We start from the raw sequence: 20,532 nt of genomic DNA, 5'->3' as shown, positions 1-20,532 counted from the left end.
CAATAGCCTCCGTGACTGCCGCCTGCCTCCACCACGCCCTCTGCAACCTCTGCATGCCACCACCACAGCGTGTGTAACAACCGCTTGCATCCACCACGACCTCCATAACCTCTGCCTGTCTCCACTACGCCCTCCGTAACCGCTACCAGCCTCCATGATGGCCTCCTAAACCTCTGCCTGCTACCACCACGGTGTCCATAACCTCTCCCTGCCTCCACCATGGCCTCTGTAACAACTGCCTGCCGACACCACGGCCTCCGTAACGGCCGCCTGCCCCCACCACGACCTCTGTAACCTCAGACTGCCAACCCCACGGCATCCGTAACAACTGGATGCCTCCACCACGGCCTCCGTAACCGGTGCCTGCCTCCACCACAGCCTCTGTAATGGCTGCCTGCCACGACCACGGCCTCCATAAAAAACACCTCCATCCACCAAGCCCTCCGTAACTGGCCTGCCTCCACCACTGACTCCGTAAAGGCTACCTGACTCCACCATGGCCTCCGTAGCCTCTGCCTACCTCCACGACGACCTCCGTAACCTCTGCATGCATAAACTACCACCACGACGTCATCCGTAACCACTGTCTGCCTCCACCATGGCCTCCATAACCTCCGCCTGCCATCACCACACCCTCCGTATCCACTGCCTGCCTCCACCATGGCCTCTGTAATGACAGCCTGCCTCCACCACGGTCTCCGTAATCGCTGCCTGCCTCCACCACGGCCTCCGTAACAATGCCGTGCCTCCACTATGGCATCTGTAACCTCTGCCTGCCTCCACCACAGTCTCCGTAACCTCTGCATGCCTCCACGACGACCACTGTAACTGCTTCCTGCCTCCACCACGGCCTCCGTGTCCCCTGCATCCTCTGTGTACCTCCACCACGGCCTCCGTATCCTCTGCCTGCCACCGCCACGGCCTCCCTAACAACTGACTGCCTCAAACACGGTTTCCGTAATTGGTGACTGCCTCCACCACGGCCTCCGTAAGAGCTACTTGCCTCTACCACGGCCTCCGTAATCATGCCTGCCACCACCACGGCCTCCATAACTGCTACAAGCCGCCACCATGGCCTCCGTAAGAATAGCCTGCCTCAACCACGGCCTCCGTATCCTCCCTCTGCTTCCACCACCGTTTCCGTAACCTCTGCCTGCCTCTACCACGGCCTCCGTAACAATGGCCTGCCTCCACCACCACCTCCGTAACGGCTCCCTGCCACCACCACAGCCTCCGTAACTGCTCCCTACCTCAACAACGGCTTCCGTAACCGCTGCCTGCCTCCACCACGACCTCTGTAACTGATGCCTGCCTCCACCATGACCTCTGTAACTGAGGCCTGCCTCCACCACGGCCTCCGTAACCTCTGACTGCAACTACCACGGCATCCGTAACCTCTGCCTGCCTCCACAGCAGCCTCCGTAACAATCGCGTGCCTCCAACGCTGCCTCCGTAACCGCGGCCTGCCTCCACCACAGCCTCCGTAAACGCTGCTTGCCTGCACCACGGCCTCCGTAAGATCCGCCTGCCTCCACCACGGCCTCCGTAACTGCTGCCTGCCTCCAGCATTGCCTCCGTAACCTCTACATACCACTACCACAGCCTCTGTAGCCTCTGCCTCCCTCCACGACGACCTCCGTAGCTGTTGCATGCCTCCACAACAGCCTCTGTAATATCTGCCTGCCTCCACCACGACCTACATAACCGCTGCCTGCCTCAACTACGGTCTCCGTAAAAACCACCTGCCATCACCATGGCCTCTGTAACCTCTGCCTGCCTCCACCACGGTCTCTGTAACAACCGCCTGTCTCCACCACGGCATTCGTAACCTATGCCTGCCACCACCATGGACTCCGTAACCGCTGCCTGCCTCCACTATGGCCTCTGTAACAGCCACCTGCCTACAACACGGCCTCTGTAATCATGCCTGCCACCACCACGGCCTCCGTAACTGCTCCCTTCCACCACCACGGCATCCGTAACTGCTGTCTGCCTCCACAATCTCCGCCTGCCACCACCACGGCCTCCGTATCCGCTGCCTGCCTCCACAACAGCCTCCGTAACAACCGCATGCCTCCACCACGGCCTCCGTAACTACTGCCTGCGTCCACCATGGCCTCTTTAACAACCGTCTGCCTGCAACATGCTCTCCATAATGGCTGCCTGCCTCTACCATGGCCTCCATAACCACTGACTGCCTCCACCACGGCCTCCGTAACAATGGTGTGCCTCCACTATGGCATCCGTAACCTCTGCCTGCCTCCACCACGTCCTGTGTAACCTCTGCATGCCTAAACCACGACCTCCGTAAACACTGCCTGCCTCCACCACGGCCTCCGTAACAATGGCGTGCCTCCATTACGGCATCCGTAACCTCTGCCTGCCTCCACCACAGTCTCTGTAACCTCTGCATGCCTCCATGATGACCACTGTAACTGCTGCCTGCCTCCACCGTGGCCTCCGTGTCCCCTGTGTCCTCTGCCTACCTCCACCATGGCCTCCGTATCTTCTGCCTGCCACCACCACGGCCTCCCTAACAACTGCCTGCCTCAACCACGGTCTCTGTAATTGGTGACTGCCTCCACCACGGCCTCCGTAAGAGCTACTTGCCTCCACCACGGCCTCCATAACAATAGCCTGCCTCCACCACGGTCTCCGTAATCATGCCTGCCACCACCTCGGCCTCCATAACTGCTCTCTTCCACCATCACAACCTCCGTAACTGCTGCCTGCCTCTACCACGGCCTCCGTAACAACCGCATGCCTCCACCACGGCCTCCGTAACCACTGCCTGCCTCCACCACGGCCTCCGTAACCTCTGCCTGCCTAAATCACGATCTCCGTAAACACTGCCTGCCACCAACACGGCCTCTGTAACAACTACCTGCCTCCAGCATGGTCTCCCTTATCGCTGCCTGCCTCAACCACATCCTTCATAATCACTACAAGGCTCCACCAAGGCCACCGTAACAATAGCCTGCTTCAACCACGGCCTCCGCATCCTCTGCCTGTCTCCACCATGGTTTCCGTAACAATGGCCTGCCTCCACCACGGCCTCCGTAACCTCTTCCTGCTACCACCATGGCCTCCGTAATTGCTCCCTGCCTCCAACACGACCTCCATAACCTCTCCTGCCACCACCACAGCCTCCGTAACTCCTCCCTGCCTCAACAATGGCCTTTGTAACCTCTGGCTGCCACCACCACAGCCTCCGTAACAATCGCCTGCCTCCACCACTGCCTCCGTAACCGAGGCCTGCCTCCACCACAGCCTCCATAAACGCTGCCTGCCTCCACCACGGCCTCCGTAACCTCTTACTACCACCACCACGGCCTCCATCTCTGCCTACCTCCACCACGGCCTCCGTAACGGCCGCCTGCCTCCACCACGGCCTCCGTAACATATGCCTGCCACCACCATGGCCTCCTTAACCGCTGTCAGCCTCCACTATGGCCTCCATAACAGCCACCAGCCTCCACCACGGCCTCCGTAACTGTTCCCTGCCTCCACCACGGCCTCCGTAACTGCTCCCTTGCACCACCAAGGCATCCGTAAGTGCTGCCTGCCTCCACCATGGCCTCCGTGTGCTCTGCGTCCTCTGCCGACCTCCACCACGGCCTCCGTAACCGCTACCTGCCTCCACCACGGCATCCGTAACAATAGCCTGCCTCCACCACGGCCTCCGTAACCTCTGCCTGCAACCACTCTGGCCTCCGTAACTGCTCCCTGCCTCCACCACGCTCTCCGTAACCTCTGTCTGAAACACCCACAACCTCTGTAACCACCACCTGCCATCCCCTTGGCCTCCTGTAACTGCTTCATTCTTTCACTGCGCCCTCCCATTGCAGCTGCTTGCTATTAGCATGGCTTCCTGGGGTGACTTGCTGCTTCCCTCCCTCCCAGCTGTTTTAGACCAGAGAGCGGAGGGTGGAGTGGGGTTGGACACAGCTCAGCTGGGGAGAGGTGCCATGCAAAGTAAACAGCACCTCGACTATTGTGCAGAGAGAGGGTGTGGCTGGTTCCTCATGCCCATCCTCTGAGGCGCTCCCAGATGTGTTGCAGGGTGCCCTCCTCCAGGCCAGCTGCTCTCCTAGCCTGAGCGCTCCAGGGATGCCAGTCGAAAGAAGCAGGCTGCTCATGTGGTTCCCTCCATCACCAGCTGCATGGCACCCAGGCTGGTGTATTAGGGCCACCTGCATCCAACTGCAGCTGAGAAGCTGCTTGCTTGTCCCGGAGTGCCCCCGCTCTCGGGCTGGGCCAGGGAGGGGCGGGTGGGGGGGTCACAGTTCTCAGCTTCCGTGCCCCAAACCCTCCCCTGGGCAGGTGCACTGACCCTGGCCCTCCCCACACAGCGATGCCGATGCCTGACGAGCGGCGCAGCACGCGGGTGCAGCTGTCAGGCTGGGTTAGGTGTCAGGGAGCCACTGAGCTGGAAGGAAGCGTCTGCTGGCCAAGTGCTTTGTGCTCACGTGCGGCTTGCAACCCAGTCAGCGGCAAGCTGAGAAAGTGACACTGCCGCTGAGGCTGCCCGCAGAAGTGGGGTGACACAGGGGGAGAGGCAGAAGCGTCTGGGAGTGGCCCAGGCTAAATCAAGAGCTGTCTGTGCGTCCGTCAGCCGCACTGAGAGCTCCTTCCACGGTTCTTCTCTCCCTTTTCCGGAGAGCCAGGTGGTGACTGCACCGGCGTGGGCGAGAGGTTAACGCCCCCGGCTGGACTGCTGGGGCTGCAGCAACCCGGCACATGCAGACCAGAGAGTGCTGCAGGCACCCTGCTGCCCTGTGCTCGTACAAGGCTAAAGCACTGCCCAGGCTGGGTCCTGAGGGGGTTGGGCGCCCTCAGATCCCCTTGGCTTTGATAGACTGGAACCATCCTGCTGACTTGCACAGTTTGAGTCCCTGTGTTTTCAAGTGCAGCCACCTCTGGGGCAGTTTCACAGTGTACAACATGAGGGAAAGGAGGGAGAACCCCATGGTCCATGGGGCAGGGGATGCAGGACAGATGGGTTCCTGCTGGAATTTGGCCAGGACTCTGAGATGCCATACTCAGCTTGTGCAGCCAGCCTTGTCTCATGCCACTGAGATGCCAATCGGGCCAGGCTCGGTAAGGGCTGCGCACGGGTCCCTGGGAGGAGAGGTGCTAATATTGCTCAGCGCCTGCTCCGGGTCCATTTGGAACCTTACCAACAAAGTGCTCCAGCTGCACGGAAGGGTGAAAAGAACAAGGGAGGAGCTTCCCTGCTCCATGGGGCAGAAGAAAACACCAGCGACCCCAGGAAATAAACCCCTGACCAGAGAAGGGCCGGGCTCTGGAGCCAGACTTTCCCCCAGATCCCAGCTCTGTTACCGAGATCAGCATGTGCTTGAACACAGGCCTTTGTCTGACGTCCCTGCTCCTTGGAAAAAGGGGCAAAGGAGTCTGCCCTCTGCAGAGCACTTTGGGAGCTGTAGCCGAGAAGGGCGGGGGTTAGGAATCATTATTATCAGTGCATTTTGCCTTTCCATAGCACCTTCTAGGGTCTTGGTGCGAGGCCCCCCCGGCGAGAAACGGAGGCCCAGAGCTGGGAAGGGCCCTGCCTGCAGCCGCGCAGCGAGCCCAGCACAGAACACAAGGCTCCAGCTCACAGTCCTGTGCGTTGGCCGGGAGAGCCTGCTTGCCTGTCAGCACGGTCCCAACAAGTTCCATCAATTTCAGCTGGAGCTGGGGGTGCTCGAAGGCTCCGAACTGGGAGCTGTTCCTAGATCTGTCAGGGTTGCCGACGAGCTGTCTGTCTGTCTGTCTGTCTGCGGCTGTCACCAGGATCACAGGACTGTACCAGGCAGCCTCAGACCAAGGCAGGTCGGTTGGGCACCTCTCCTGTTGCTCTTGCTGAAGAGTCTAGCCCAGGTGGATTGGGGAGGGTGAAGCATTGCTGGCAGGTCTGTCCCCTGACAGCTTCACCCCACCACCCTGCTTGCACCTGACAGATTCCCACACCCCCCTGGTGCTGTTCAGGGGAGCGTTTTCAGTGTCCTGGCAATGCCAGTGGAACCAGACTGCGGTGCCAGGAGCAGGGACACTCAGCTACACCAGGTCATTTCAGTGGGAACATGGGACCAATGTTGCAAATCTGCCAATAGGGCTCTCCTGCGAGCCCGGGAGAAGGAACAGCTCCTGTGATGCTTCCCACTCAGGGTGAGGCCTGGTGGCAGGGATGCTCCCCCCCCGCTAGGGAGGGTGTACACGCCCCCTGAATTTCCACAACACTCCCCAGTGACCAACTAGTTATATGCAGCGTTTCCAGTTTAGTCATTGATTTGAAATTTGAAAAAGCAGATACAGTGTATGAGAAAATACTTGTACCTGAGAAAGCAGAATGAGTTTGAAAAGTCTGAACAAAGACTAGCTTCCTCACACAGCTGTTGATTTTTCAGACAATGTCGATGCATTCGTTTTGGCGATCTCCGCCAACCTAATATTTTCAAATTATGATTTGTAAGCAAGGTCTGAGCCAGCTGTCCCCTGACAGCTAGTGATGAGGTGAGGGACAGGGGGAGGGAAGGCTTCAGGACCAGACTGACTGTACATGAACACACCTTTCTGCCTAGGTATCCAGCAGACAGAGCTGTGATCAGTTCTGGCTGGTGCTGGGTTATAAATCACTTTAGTTTTGAATGAAATGCTGTTATCCTTCTTGTATGAGTAAAAGGCAGAAGGGCTGGACTTAGCGTATCCTGATTGAGGGAGTCACCCTCAGTGCTTAATTCGTGCCAGGTCTGAGCCCTGGCACATCTAGGCCTGGTAATTCATAGCCTTGGGGCCTCTGGGCTTGCCACATCAGTTATAAAAATACAAAAGTTGCTTGAGTCCAGGTATCTCTCTCATTACAAATTAAACACTGATCACCCTCAACCAAACTGCACTCACGCTTTTTTTCCACCAAATGCATCCGATGAAGTGAGCTGTAGCTCACGAAAGCTTATGCTCTAATAAATTTGTTAGTCTCTAAGGTGCCACAAGTACTGCTTTTCTTTTTGCGAATACAGACTAACATGGCTACTACTCTGAAACCTAATGGTTTGGATGGCTGACCCCAGGGGAGAGAGAGCGGGTGCAATGTTTTGCTTGGTGGTGTGGGCTCCCTCTAAGAGTCACGGGTGCTAGTGGACCTGCTCCTCTCTCCTGTTTAAAGACAGAGCTGATTAGGCTCCACTGAGAGTTTTTTATTTTGTTGAGTGACCACTACAGCTGAAACCACTGCTAATCACGTCAAAGTGCTTAGACCTGCTGCCGGCCAGCGTGGATGGGGAAGACGGTGGCCAGCCTGCACTAGCCGTGAGGTTCTCCCACTGAGAGCTGTAGTAGGAAGAGAGCCTGAGACAAGAGCCCCCTTCCTCCACTCTCCGTTATCTCACACTTGCTCCTTTCCCCCACACCCTCAGCTCCGGGCCTCACTCACCTTTTCGTTAGCGTTTTCCCCGCACCATCCCCTCCCGCCGCAGGGGCACGGCTCGGGGGGCCTGGCGCGCTCCCCGCCGCAGGGGCATGGCTCGGAGGGCTGGCGCGCTCCCCGCCACAGGGGCACGGCTCGGGGGGCCTGGCGTGCTCCCCGCCGCAGGGGCATGGCTCGGGGGGCTGGCGCGCTCCCCGCCGCTGGGGCACGGCTCGGGGGGGCTGGCGCGCTCCCTGCCGCTGGGGCACGGCTCGTGGGGCCTGGCGCGCTCCCCGCCGCTGGGACATGGCTCAGGGGGCTAGTGCGCTCCCCGCCGCTGGGGCATGACTCGGGGGGCCTGGCGCGGTCCCCACCGCTGGGGCACGGCTAGGGGGGCCTGGCACACTCCCTGTCAGTACGGGCCTGGGCCCGGGAAGTGAATTATCCAACCAGCGCCCCAAATTCGGTGATGACTCCTGGGTATGAGCCACTTGAGGCACGTTGCGCATAGGCTGAGAAGATCCCTCTTCCCTTCCCACTCCAGCTGCTGCCTCTCCCCTCCCTTTCCATGCCCCTTCCCCCAGCTGCTCTCTCCCCCTTCTCCCTTCCCCTCCCTCCACTGCCTTTCCCCACCAGCTCATCCTAACATTGACGGGGTGGGGGCCGAGCACCCTTCTGTTGCTCAGTGTGCCTGGGGAGAGGGCAGTCAGGACCCTTTCCTGGCATGTGACGCCTCCAGCAGCCTCCCCTGGGTGCCTGCCCCCACCCCCAAGTGAACATGCCAGCTTAGTGAATGGGTGGGGGTTCATTTATTAGCTTGCTTGTTTGTTTAATTCAAGCCCATGGAGTGATACTGGATAGATGGAGGGAGGGAGGGCTGGCTTGGCGGGCTTGCTGGCTAGACAGAGGGATGGATGGAGGGACGGATAGACAGAAGGGTGGCTGGCTGGACAGACAGAAATGGATGGCTAGAAGGATGGATGGAGAGTCGGACGGACAGAGGGCTGGCTGGCTGGATCGGGGGATGAATGGATGGAGGGATACAGGGATGGATGGACGGATGGATAGATGGACAGAGGGGTGGCTGACTGGACAGAAGGATGAATGGAGGGATGGATGGAGGGATGGGTGGACAGAGGACTGGCTGGCTGGACAAAAGGATGGATGAAGGGATGGATGGACAGAGGTCTGGCTGGCTGGACAGAAGGATAGAGGGATGGCGGGAGGGAGGATTGATGGATGGATGGACGGACAGACAGATGGACAGAGGGGTGGCTGGCTGGACAGATGGATGGAGAGAGGGATGGAGGGATGAGCGGAGGGCTGGCTGGCTGGAGGGATGGATAGACAGAGGACTGTCTGGCTGGCTGGATAGAAGGATCGAGGGATGGAGGGCCAGAGGCCTGGCTGCGGACAGATGGATGGACGGACAGATGGTTGCTGATCTGACCCTGGCTCCGGGCTGTGATGGAGTTTCAGAAAGGCCGTGTCTGGCAACTCCCCACTCCTGCCTGCCCGCTCCCCGCCCTGTCCCTGAGGCGGGACAGCCAAGCCGAGCCCGTGGAGAGCAGCGCATGGAAGAAGAAACCAGACTCGGGAGAGGTCACAGCTCTGATTTACCGCGGATTTGCTCTGATATTGGTAAGAAAATCAATCCCTGCCCCCGCCTGACCTCCAGCCCCAGCTCTGGCATCGGGACGGGCATCGGGGAGGGGACTGACATGGCCGGGTCCCTCGCTCCACCTGCGAGGGCTTGTGCGGAAGGGAGGCTGGTGCACCCATGGTGGCGTTGTCTCCCCCACCCCATTCTTCGGGGGAGGGGGCTGCAGTTCCAGCTGTCCCGCACCGCTCCCCAGGAGAGGCCCCCATATAAATATACACGCATCCTGTACATATGTACATGCTGGCTGGGGAGTCCACGCCCCCCAGCGAGGACTGTCACACTGGGGAAAGTCTGGGAGGACCCAGCAGCCAAGCCAGTGGGAGGGGATGAGCGGCTGACTGCCCAGGAACAGCTGCCCGCCCTCCCCGCTGGAGCCAGCGCTCACCCTGTGCCCTCCTGGGGCCCAGCTGGGATCTGCCTGCTCCCAGGGCAAAGACAGAACCTGGGAGCAGCAGGGCTCTGAGCCCCCCACCGCCCCCCCACTTCTCACCATTGCAGGAGGGACAACAGCCATGGAAGCTGGAGGCAAAGTATTGGCGCTGAGTAAAGGAGGGAAGGGCATGGGCAAGGAGTGGGGGAGGGCATGGTCACCGAGTGTGGGAGGGGAGGGCACAGGTGCCGAGTGGGGGTGGAGGGGAAGGGAGGGCATGGGCATTGAGTGTGGAAGGACATGGTCACTGAGTGGGGGGAGAGAGGGCACGGGCACCGAGTGATGGGGGAGGGGAGGGCACGGGGCCCAAGTTGGGGGAGAGAGGGCAGGTGTGCCAAGTAGGGTGAAGGGGAGGGGAGGTCACGGGTGCCGAGTGGGCTTAATACCCAATTTGCAGTGAGGGCTGTAAGGGGTCGGGCTGGTGACAGGACAGGTTATATTACGGTGGATCATTCCTCCCTCCCCCTACTGGCCTTTCCCCGGCACCTTCCCCCAGAATGGGTGTAAGCCACGGGAGCTGTGGTGATGGGCTGTGTGCACCTGGAGCTTACGGGGGCTATGTGCCTCTTGGGGGGGTCAGGGGGGCTCTACGGCCACCAGGACATGGAACAGGTCTTGCAGGGGGGCTCGGTAGCTGCCGAGGAGAGAGATGGAATGGGGCATGCGGGGGGCCGTGTGGCTATCAGTGGTGCAAGGGGCTTATTGGAGGCCGCATGGCTGTCAGGGGGTGGGATAGGGCTCTCGGGCCATGTGGCCACCGGGTGATGGGACGGAGCTCATGGGGTGCCGTGTGGCCATCGGGGGGTGGAACAAGGCTCGCCAGGGGCTGTGTGGTAGTTGGGAGTAGAACGGAGCTTGTGGGCACTGCGTAGCTATTAGGGGGTGGGCCGGGGCTAATGAGAAGCTGTGTGGCCATCGGGGGGGTGAGATGGGTTGTGGGGGGCCACATGGTCATTGGGGGATGGGATGAGGCTCACTGGGGCCACATGATATTAGGGATGGAAGGGAGTTTGTGGGGGGCCGCGTGGCCATCATGGGTGACACAGGGCTCATGAGGGGTCTTGTGGCCGTCTGGGGGTGAGACGGGGCTCACGGGGGGCCGCATGGCCCTTGGGGGTGAGATAAGGCTCATGGGGGGGCTGCGTGGCCATTGGGGGGTGAGACAGGGGGGTCACTAGGCTGTCGGGGGGTAGACGGGGCTCATGAGGGGCCGTGTGGCAGTCGGGAGGTGAGATGGGGCTCACGGGGGGCTGCGTGGCCATGGCCATGGGGGGGAGATGGGACTCATGGGGGGCCACGTGGCTTTTGGGGGCTGAGACGGGACTTGTGGGGGCCACATGGCCATCGGGGGCTGAGACGGAGCTCACGAGGGGTCACGTGGCCATCAGGTGAGATGGGGCTCATGGGGGCTGCGTAGCTGTTGTGGGGAGGAAAGAAGTGAAGGGAAAGGAGCAGATGTCAGGGTCTCACTGTCGGCAGCCAGATGCCCTCCCCAGCACTCCATGTGGCAGGGAGGCCGGGGCCAGACCCCCGGGCCATGCTCTAGGGATGGGCCCCGCCTGGGGAGCCTTCCCAGTCTGCTTGGCGAGGGCGAGCTCAGTCCGAGTAGATGATGAAGCCCGAGAACGTGCTGTATTTGTTGTTGTTCCCCCCGTGAGCCTTGCCGCCATCCAGTTTGATGAAGACCTCGTCGCCGGGGTCCAGGTGCAGGATGACACTGTTGCTGGCGTAGTCGTAGTTCTGGTCCGCGTCCTGTGCAATCGCACTGGCCCGCACCTGCGGGAGGAGAGAGATCGTGGTCATCTGTCGCCCCACAGCCAGCCCCCATCCCGGCTCACTGCACGAATCACCAGGGCTGTTTGGAGCCCAGACCCCATGCCTTGCTGCCTCCCTGACCATGAGCCAGAGGCTGGGCCCCTTCCTGCCCAGCGCAGTGTCCCCTAGCCCTGCCCTGCCTGGGCCAGCCCCCCTCACTCTCCTCCTGCAAGACTGTGGCGGGGTCCACATCATGGGGAGGCTAACAGGAGCACAATGGCAGGAAACCTGCAGCCAGCGCAGGTCTCAGGAAGGAGTGGAGCCGGAGAACTGGAGACTATAGGAACCGCTTCCTGGGGGTGGGCATGGATTCTCCACTACCGACAATGTTCAACTCAAGAGTGGATGTTTTTCTAAGAGATCTGCTCTAGGGGTTATGGCCTGGGTCCTACTGAAGATCAGCCTGGATGATCTGGCCTTGGAATCTATGAAACTGGCAAGGGGAGGGAAAGAAAGAAAGAAAGAAAGAAAGAAAGAAAGAAAGAAAGAAAGAAAGAAAGAAAGAAAGAAAGAAAGAAAGAAAGAAGCAGCTGGAGCAGAGCGAGCAAAGGCGAAGAGAGGAAAGGCAGGACGGGGAAATGGAAGAGGTAAAGAAGAAAGGAAAGGACTCCTTAGAAGAGCAGGCGAAGGATCAGTGCTGGGCAAGGCTAGGCAGCAAGGGAAGGGGCAGGTTATAAATTGGGAGGGAGGCACGGTGAAGGCAGATGTTTCTGGAGGTGCCGTGATAAATAACAGTCATCATGGATTTGTCAAGAACAAATTGTGTCAAACCAACCTAATAGCTTCCTTTGACAAGGTAACAAACCTTGTGGATGGGGGGAAGCAGTAGATATGGTATATCTTGACTTTAGTAACATTTTTGAGATGGAGCTACTATAAGGTGTGTTCATAACTGGTTGGAAAACTGTTCCCAGAGAGTAGTTATCAATGGCTCACAGTTAAGCTGGAAGGACATGAGTGGGGTCCTGCAGGGATCAATTCTGAGTGCAGCATGACCCTGGCGCAGACAGGAGTGGCATCATAAGGTCTCTGCTGAGAGTGCAGGGACACGCCTAGCACCCGGAGAGAGCCTGTTCTGAGCCCATGGAGCAGAGCTGCCAGAGCAGGAGGGGTACAAGGACATCCCCTCCCCTGCCCAGAGCCCAGCTTCCTGAGGGGGAGGGAAGTTAAGGGGAACCCTTCTATCTGAGGGTTTTATATGGCCGCCCATCACCATAGTATCTAGGTACCTTGTCCATAAAATCAATAGCATAGCAAAGCCCCTAGTGGCATCTCGGGCAGCCCCTCTCTGTGGTAAGCTCTGCTTCTGGGAGGGGCTGGGGGCTTGTGGGTTGGACGTGATTAACGTCCCTTTTCACTTGTTGATTGTGTTTCTGTTTCAAGCGGGGCTGGCTGGGGTGCTCTGGGGCGTCGATGCTGCAAGTGTCAATCAGGCGGCGGGAAGGCTTTCGGTGAGACAGGTCTGGCCGGACAGCTCGCAGCTAGGCTGCTCGGGTGATTGTTCCAGGAACTCCTAGGGGGCTCAGCCAAGAGCAGGGCCTGGCACATAGCCTCGCCTAGAGACAGTCCTTGCTCCACACAGCCTGCAGGCTAACACCGGCAAGCCAGGCCCAGGATGGACCATCAGCCCCCTGTGATGGATGGAGACTGAGCCACATTTTCCTGTTGGCTACCAACTGTTTGAAAGTCTGGCCCCTCAGGATCTGCCCCAGGTCCCAGGGCGAGTCTGTAGCAGAGCAGAAAATTGAACCTAGATTTTCCAAGTCCCAGTCTGGGGCACGACAGTTTTGGTCTCAGAAAAGTTCCATGTAGAACTAACATCTATTCCCAGCGAAGAGCCCACCAGGAAGGCTGAGACTGTATCCCTTGAACACGAGGTTGATACCATGTGAGAAACACGGGCAGCTATCATGGCTCATTGATAAATAAAAACCTTTGTGCTACAGCTTGGCCCAAATACGAGGGGGGCCCTTGTTCTCATAGCTCCTTACAGCTTAACACTTCGGGGGGGATTTCTAGGAGTGCACCAAAATAAAAGTGAGGATAATTTTCAGGAATTAAAAAACCCCAGCAGCACTGGAGACCAGCAGGGGCCCAACTAACATGGCAGCTTGAAGTCTGAGCTCTGAGGGGATAGCAAAGTAATCTGCCTCCATCGACCCCATGGGTGGCAGGTGAACCCCGCCTTTGAGGAGGCTAGCCCAATGGCCTTGCCCCTTCCACCTGAGGCCCTGCCCCCCGTATGCTGGAGCCCCAAGGCCCCCTCCCGTGACCAGAGGCACCTGGAGACTCCCCCTCCATGGCTGGAGGAGCCCCAGCCTGCCCACCCCAGCCATGCTGGCTGGCCCTCCCAAGCGCCGGCCTGGCCCCTGGGCCACACTGGGCCTCTGGCCTGATACCACCACCCCCAGGCAGGCCTGGCCCGAGTGCCACCCCGTGTCACCAGCAGGCCCTAACTCCAGGCTGCCGGCTGAAGCTGAGCTCTCCCCACCAGTTTAAGGGTAAATGGGGAAGGAGGGCAGGGCCTCGGGGCAGAGATTGGGCAGGGCCATGGCCTGCTTCAGGGGAGACTTAGTCTTTGATACCCGCCACCCATGATCAACCCCTCTGTAACCTCCCCCAAAACCCGAGCACAGAATTGCAGAGTCTCCAAAAAATCGGAAAATTTAAAATGATCCTTCACTCAGATGAGTGTTTTCAGCTTGCAGTGAGGAGAGGAGAGAGATCTCTCAGATGCCAAGTGAACATATGGCAGGCAAATCAGGCAGAAATGCCAGGGCTGCAGAAGCCCAAATGGCTACCAAAGGCTAGCAGACAGTGGGGAGTGATGTCGGAGTTTACGGTCATGAGAGAGGATCTGACAACCATGCTTTGAGCAGTAACGAAGGAAGTTATGGACTTGGAAGAGTGTGTCACTGAGCCTGTAGAGAATGGCCTAAGAGAAGCAAGTGAGAGAGAGCCACATGGCACTCATGAAGCAGAGAGAGAGGGGTGCAGCTTAAACTGGATGATCTAGAAAACAGAGTGAGAAGGAAGTTATTCAAAGAAATGCTTGTATACTAATGCAAGAAGTATGGGGAATAAGCAGGAAGAACTCGAAATGCTAGTAAATAAATACAACTATGACATGGGGGGTGTGGGGCAATGGAGGGATATCCCAGTGGTTTGAGCATTGGTCTGCTGAACCCAGGTTTGTGAGTTCAATCCTTGAGGGGGCCATTTAGGGCTAGAAGTGATCAGACATCTAACATAGTGAATGCCAGTGAAAATGAGGTAGGATCAGAGGCTAAAATAGGGAAAGAACAAGTTAAAAATTACTTAGATAAGTTAGCTGTCTTTAAGTCATCAGGGCCTGATGAAATACATGCTAGAAGAATACTCAAGGAGCTGACTGAGGAGATGTCTGAGTCATTAGTGTTTATTTTTGAAAAGTCATGGAAGACGGGAGAGATTCCAGAGGACTGGAAAGGGCAAATATAGTGCCAATCTATAAAAAAAGAAATAAGGACAACCCAGGGAATTACAAACTAGTCAGCTTAACTTCTGTACCCGGAAAGATACTGGAGCAAATAATGAAGCAATCCATTTGCAAACACCTAGAAGATAATAAGGTGATAAATAACAATCAGCATGGATTTGTCAAGAACAAATTGTGTCAAACCAACCTAATAGCTTCCTTTGACAAGGTAACAAACCTTGTGGATGGGAGGAAGCAGTAGATATGGTATATCTTGACTTTAGTAACACTTTTGAGATGGAGCTACTATAAGGTGTGTTCATAACTGGTTGGAAAACTGTTCCCAGAGAGTAGTTATCAGTGGCTCACAGTTAAGCTGGAAGGACATAATGAGTGGGGTCCTGCAGGGATCAATTCTGAGTTCAGTTCTGTTCAATATCTTCATCCATGATTTAGATAATGGCATAGAGAGTACACTTATAAAGTTTGTGGACTATACCAAGTTGGGAGGGGTTGCAAGTGCTTTGGATGACAGGATTAAAATTCAAAATGAGCTGGACAAACTGGAGAAATGGTCTGAAGTAAATAGGATGAAATTCAATAAGGGCAAATACAAAGTACTCCACTTAGGAAGGAACAATCAGTTGCACACATACAAAATGGGAAATGATTGCCTAGGAAGGAGTCCTGTGAAAAGGGATCTGGGGGTCATAGTGGATCACAAGCTAAATATGAGTCGACAGTGTAATGCTATTCCAAAAAAAGCAAACATCATTCTGGGATGTATTGGCAGGAGCGTTGTAAGCAAGACACGAGAAATAATTCTTCCACTCTACTCTGTGCTGATTAGGCCTTAACTGGAGTATTGTGTCCAGTTTTAGGTAACACTTTTCAGGAAAGATGTGGACAAATTGGAGAAAGTCCAGAGAAGAGCAACAAAAATGATTAAAGGTCTAGAAAACATGGCCTATGAGGGAAGATTGGAAAAAATTTGGTTTGTTTAGTCTGGAGAAGAGAAGACTGAGAGGGGACATGATAACAGTTTTCAAGAACATAAAAGGTTGTTACAAGGAGGAGGGAGAAAAATTGTTCTTAACCTCTGAGGACAGGACAAGAAGCAATGGTCTTAAATTGCAGCGAGGGAGGTTTAGGTTGGACATTAGGAAAAGCTTCCTAACTGTCAGGGTTGTTAAGCCCTGGAATAAATTGACTAGAGGTCACATAGGTGATGTGTAGGGGGGGCATGTGGGGTCAAGTGCCCCCCAGATTTCTGCTTGGCCTGCCGGGGTGGGGAAGGAAGAAGGGCTCTGTCCTTCTCCCACTGCGCCTGCCCCCTGATGGGGAGTGGAAGGGGAGGGTCACTGCTCTGCAGCATGGGGGCTTCCTGAGAGAGACTGGCTGGGGCAGTGGCCCACCCCATCCCCTCTCCTCGGTACCTGGTATTGGGAGGCATGAGTCATATATGCCCAGGGAGGTTGTGGAATCTCTGTCACTGGAGATTTTTAAGAGCAGGTTAGACAAACACCTGCCAGGGATGGTCTAGATAATACTTTGTCCTGCCATGAGTGCAGGGGACTGGACTAGATGACCTCTCGAGGTCCCTTCAAGTCCTACAATGCTACTATTCTATATCTGGAAATATCAGGCTTGCCAAAGATAAACAAAATTGATAAAGAAACTTTAGATAAAGAAATAGCAGAAGAAGAAATCTTAAAGGCAATCACAAGTATGAAAAGTGGTAAAACTCCAGGATCTGACAGCATTCCAGCTGAGTATTACAAAGTATTTAAGGAGGTATTTGGGAGTCCTTTGAGATATACCTTCAATGCCATTCTTTTAGGGGAGGAACTTCCACAGCCTATGACAGAAACTACTGTTGTTGTTCTCCCTAACGTTGGAAATGACCCTGGATTCATAGATTATGAGGCCAGAGGGACCATTTGTTGACCATCTAGTCTGACCTCTTGTATAGTGCAATTTACCTTATTTAGCTCTGACAGGCCCATATCATTTCTGAATCTTAGCATAAAGATTTTAGCAAAAATACTAGCTAGCCCATTGCAGTCCATGTTCTCTGTTTATATAAACTCAGCTCAGATCAGATTCATTAAGGACAGACAAAAATCAGACAGTACTTGGATTCATCCATTATGCCAGCTCAAAAAAACATCGATTTCTTTTGATATTGCTTGATGCATGGACAGCTTTTGAAACCAAAATTGGAACTTTCTGTTTCAAGTCCTGTCCTATACAGCCATTGGCCCCAGTTCTATACCTGGATAACTGCTCCTTATACCAGGCCAAAAGCAGCTGTAGTGGAATCACACAGTGGGACAAGGCAGGGTTGTCTATTGTCTCCTTTGCTTTTTGCACATGGCTTTGGCCATGCAGCATTTTGCACTGAGGATAAGGAACAATGAATCCACCACAGGAATAAAACTTGCAGAGACACATCAGAAAATAGCTTTATAATTAGATGACGTAATACTATTTTTATTTAAATCAAATATTTCCCTAAAATTAGTAGAGAAAGAAATCCAGGACTTTGGGAAAGCATCTGGTTTTAATGCAAATTATGCCAAATCTGAACAGCTAGCTATACGTTTGCCAGATTCTTCAAAGTCATTCCTCCCGGAAACATTTGGGTACAAACAGGCAACAAATTCTAAAAGATACCTGGGAATTCAAATCTCCCGAAGAGGTCTATGATCTAAATGTCAAACTACTGCATCAACAAATGGAAAGAGCTTGGAGTGTTGGGGACAGCATGCAATTTCTTGGTTAGGACACATAGCCATGATCAAAATGAACATTTTGTTCTATCTTTCTTGATTTAAAATCTTTTGTAACCATTCCAGATAAAATCCTAGCAGGAATACAGAGAATGTTGTTAGAATTCATATGGAATAAGAAAAGACCAAGAATGAGTGTAGATACTGTGACAAAGTTCCTCCTCTATCTTGGTGGGTCCTGCGCTTATTGGCGGATTTGCTCGCCTCAGAGGTTCACAGGAGCCCTCAGTTTGGCCATTTTCGTGGCTCAAATCTGCCGTTCACTCAGTTAGCCTCATCACTGGCCAGCATGGGGAAAAGGAAGAAGAACAACCCTGCAGTCTCTGCTGATCCACCTAGTGGATCGGGGAACAGGCCAGAGACCTTCCCCTCTGGTGGAACCCACAGTCCAGTTCAACTCCTCCGGTATCAAGTAGGGAGTTGGAGGGATGGGGGGAACCCAGGCCCACCCTCTACTCCGGGTTCCAGCCCAGGGCCCTGTGGATTGCAGCTGTCTACAGTGGCTCCTGGAACAGCTGTGCAACAGCTACAACTCCCTGGGCGACTTCCCCATGGCCTCCTCCCAACACCTTCTTTATTCTCACCACAGGACCTTCCTCCTGATGTCTGATAATACTTGGATTTCTCAGTCTCCCAGTAGTACGCCTTCTCACTCTCAGCTTCTTGCGCCTCTTGCTCCCAAATCCTTGCACACACACCACAAACTGAAGTGAGCGCCTTTTTAAACCCATGTGCCCTGATTAGCCTGCCTCTCTTAATTGATTCTAGAAAGTTCCTGATTGTTCTGGAACCTTCCCTTACCCAGGGAAAAGGGACCTACTTAACCTGGGGCTAATATATCTCCTGTATTGAGGAGCAGTGGGCGCTGTCCGGGGTTCTCTGCTTGGTGTCCCCCTCTGGTTCCCTTTGTTTGACCCTTTGACCAAACTCCTGTCCCTGTTATTTCATTAGTTGTCCCCTGTACTCATTTGGTTTCCAGGTCCTGTGGATCCCCCTCTTAGGCTGGGGGCGGGATCCTTTAGCAGTCCTTTCAGACGTTCTTGTCAACTGCTGGAAATGGCCCACCTTGATTATTTCTCTCCTGCTGGTAATAGCTCACCTTACCTGATCACTCTCGTTACAGTGTGTATGGTAACACCCATTTTTTCATGTTCTCTGTGTATATAAATCTCCCCATTGTATTTTCCACTGAATGCATCCGATGAAGTGAGCTGTAGCTGTAAAATATGCTCAAATAAATTTGTTAGTCTCTAAGGTGCCACAAGTCCTCCTTTTCTTTTTGTGGATACAGACTAACACGGCTGCTACTCTGAAACAAGAGGAAATGAAGAATTAATCTCTCATATGCTAGTAGCTGCTCAGCTACTGAGAGCCTCCCTTGGAAAAAATAAAATAGCTCAACCACAATGATTCAAATAATACGGGAGGTGGGTGTTATGGAAAATTAATGCACCAATTATGTTCCCAGCAAACAGATAGAGAACAGATAGAAAAGGAGTACTTGTGACACCTTAGAGACTAACAAATTACAATAAATAAATTTCAGAATAGCAGCCGTGTTAGTCTGTATTCGCAAAAGAAAAGGAGGACTTGTGGCACCTTAGAGACTAACAAATTTATTTGAGCATAAGCTTTCGTGAGCTACAGCTAACTTCATCGGATGCATTCAGTGGCATAAATAAATAATAAATAATAAATAAATTTGTTAGTCTCTAAGGTGCCCCAAGTACTCCTTTTCTTTTGCGAATACAGACTAACATGGCTGCTACTCCAAAAAGAGAACAGATAGATACTTAGAGATTTGTTTGCATTCACACTTGCAAAGAACCCAGCACACCTGTCCACATTTTTTAAATATTAACATTTGATAGACATGCCTGGTTTGCTAAAAGATGTGTAATCAGGAATATCAATCAATTTAATAAAACCACCAGAAACAACATGTAATGTGAAGATGCTCGCTCTCTAGGACAGTAACACCCTGTTAACCAGAGAGCTCCAGGGAGAATATTGCTGTGCATCGTTTCGTTGAACAAAAGCTTATTGTTGTAAAAGATTTAAGGGTGGCAATTCTGCAACAGAAAAGCTTCAAAAACAAACTCCAGCAAGAAACTGCTGAGCTTGAATTAATATGCAAACTAGATACCATTAACTCAGGCTTGAATAGAGACTGGGAGTGGCTGGGTCATTACACATATTGAATCTATTTCCACATGTTAAGTATCCTCACACCTTCTCGTCAACTGTCTAAATGGGCCATCTTGATTATCACTACAAAAGTTTTCTTCTCCCGCTGATAATAGCTCATTAACTAATTAGCCTCTTACAGTTTGTATGGCAACTTCCACCTTCTCTGTATGCATATATATATCTCTTCTTACTAAATGTTCCATTCTATGCATCCATGGCTGTAGCCCACGAAAGCTTATGCTCTAATGAATTTGTTAGTCTCTAAGGTGTCACAAGTACTCCTTTTCTTTTTGCGGATACAGGCTAACGCAGCTGCTGCTCTGAAACCTGTTGTAATTATTATGTTTTGTCTCTGATATTTCATGGCTGGATTTTTAAACCTATTTAAATTTCCTATATAAAGACATAGTTTAAAAAAACAACGCAGCACTGTTCCCACAGTCTAGTGCTTCAAGGAGACCTCCTCCAATTACCCTCGGAACAATTCTCTGTTGGACTTGAGAGATTGTTTGCAGCCAGGAGACGGTATTTATTTAATGACAGGTTTCAGAGTAGCAGCCATGTTAGTCTGTTTTCACAAAAAGAAAAGGAGGACTTGTGGCACCTTACATACTAACAAATTTATTTGAGCATAAGCTTTCGTGAGCTACAGCTCACTTCATCGGATGCATTCAATAGAAAATACAGTGGAGAGATTTATATACATAGAGAACATGAAACAATGGGTGTTACCATACATACTGTAACGAGAGTGATCACTTAAGGTGAGCTATTACT

The 20,532-nt window shown here is 53.9% G+C and overlaps 1 protein-coding gene across 1 annotated transcript in view; it reads right to left on the bottom strand.

The window, feature by feature from the left end:
* Positions 1–10,670: 10,670 nt before the first annotated feature.
* Positions 10,671–20,532, bottom strand: part of C1QL1 (complement C1q like 1) — a 64,868-nt gene continuing 55,006 nt past the window's right edge. Inside the window, exon 2 of the mRNA XM_038385726.2 lies at positions 10,671–11,277. Coding sequence (XP_038241654.2) covers positions 11,098–11,277 — 180 coding nt within the window. The 3' untranslated portion in view covers positions 10,671–11,097. The remainder of the gene's footprint in view (positions 11,278–20,532) is intronic.

This window comes from Dermochelys coriacea, chromosome 27, assembly GCF_009764565.3.
Source record: "Dermochelys coriacea isolate rDerCor1 chromosome 27, rDerCor1.pri.v4, whole genome shotgun sequence".
NCBI classification, from domain to species: Eukaryota; Metazoa; Chordata; order Testudines; family Dermochelyidae; genus Dermochelys; species Dermochelys coriacea.
This window is presented reverse-complemented; position numbering and strand designations above follow the sequence as displayed.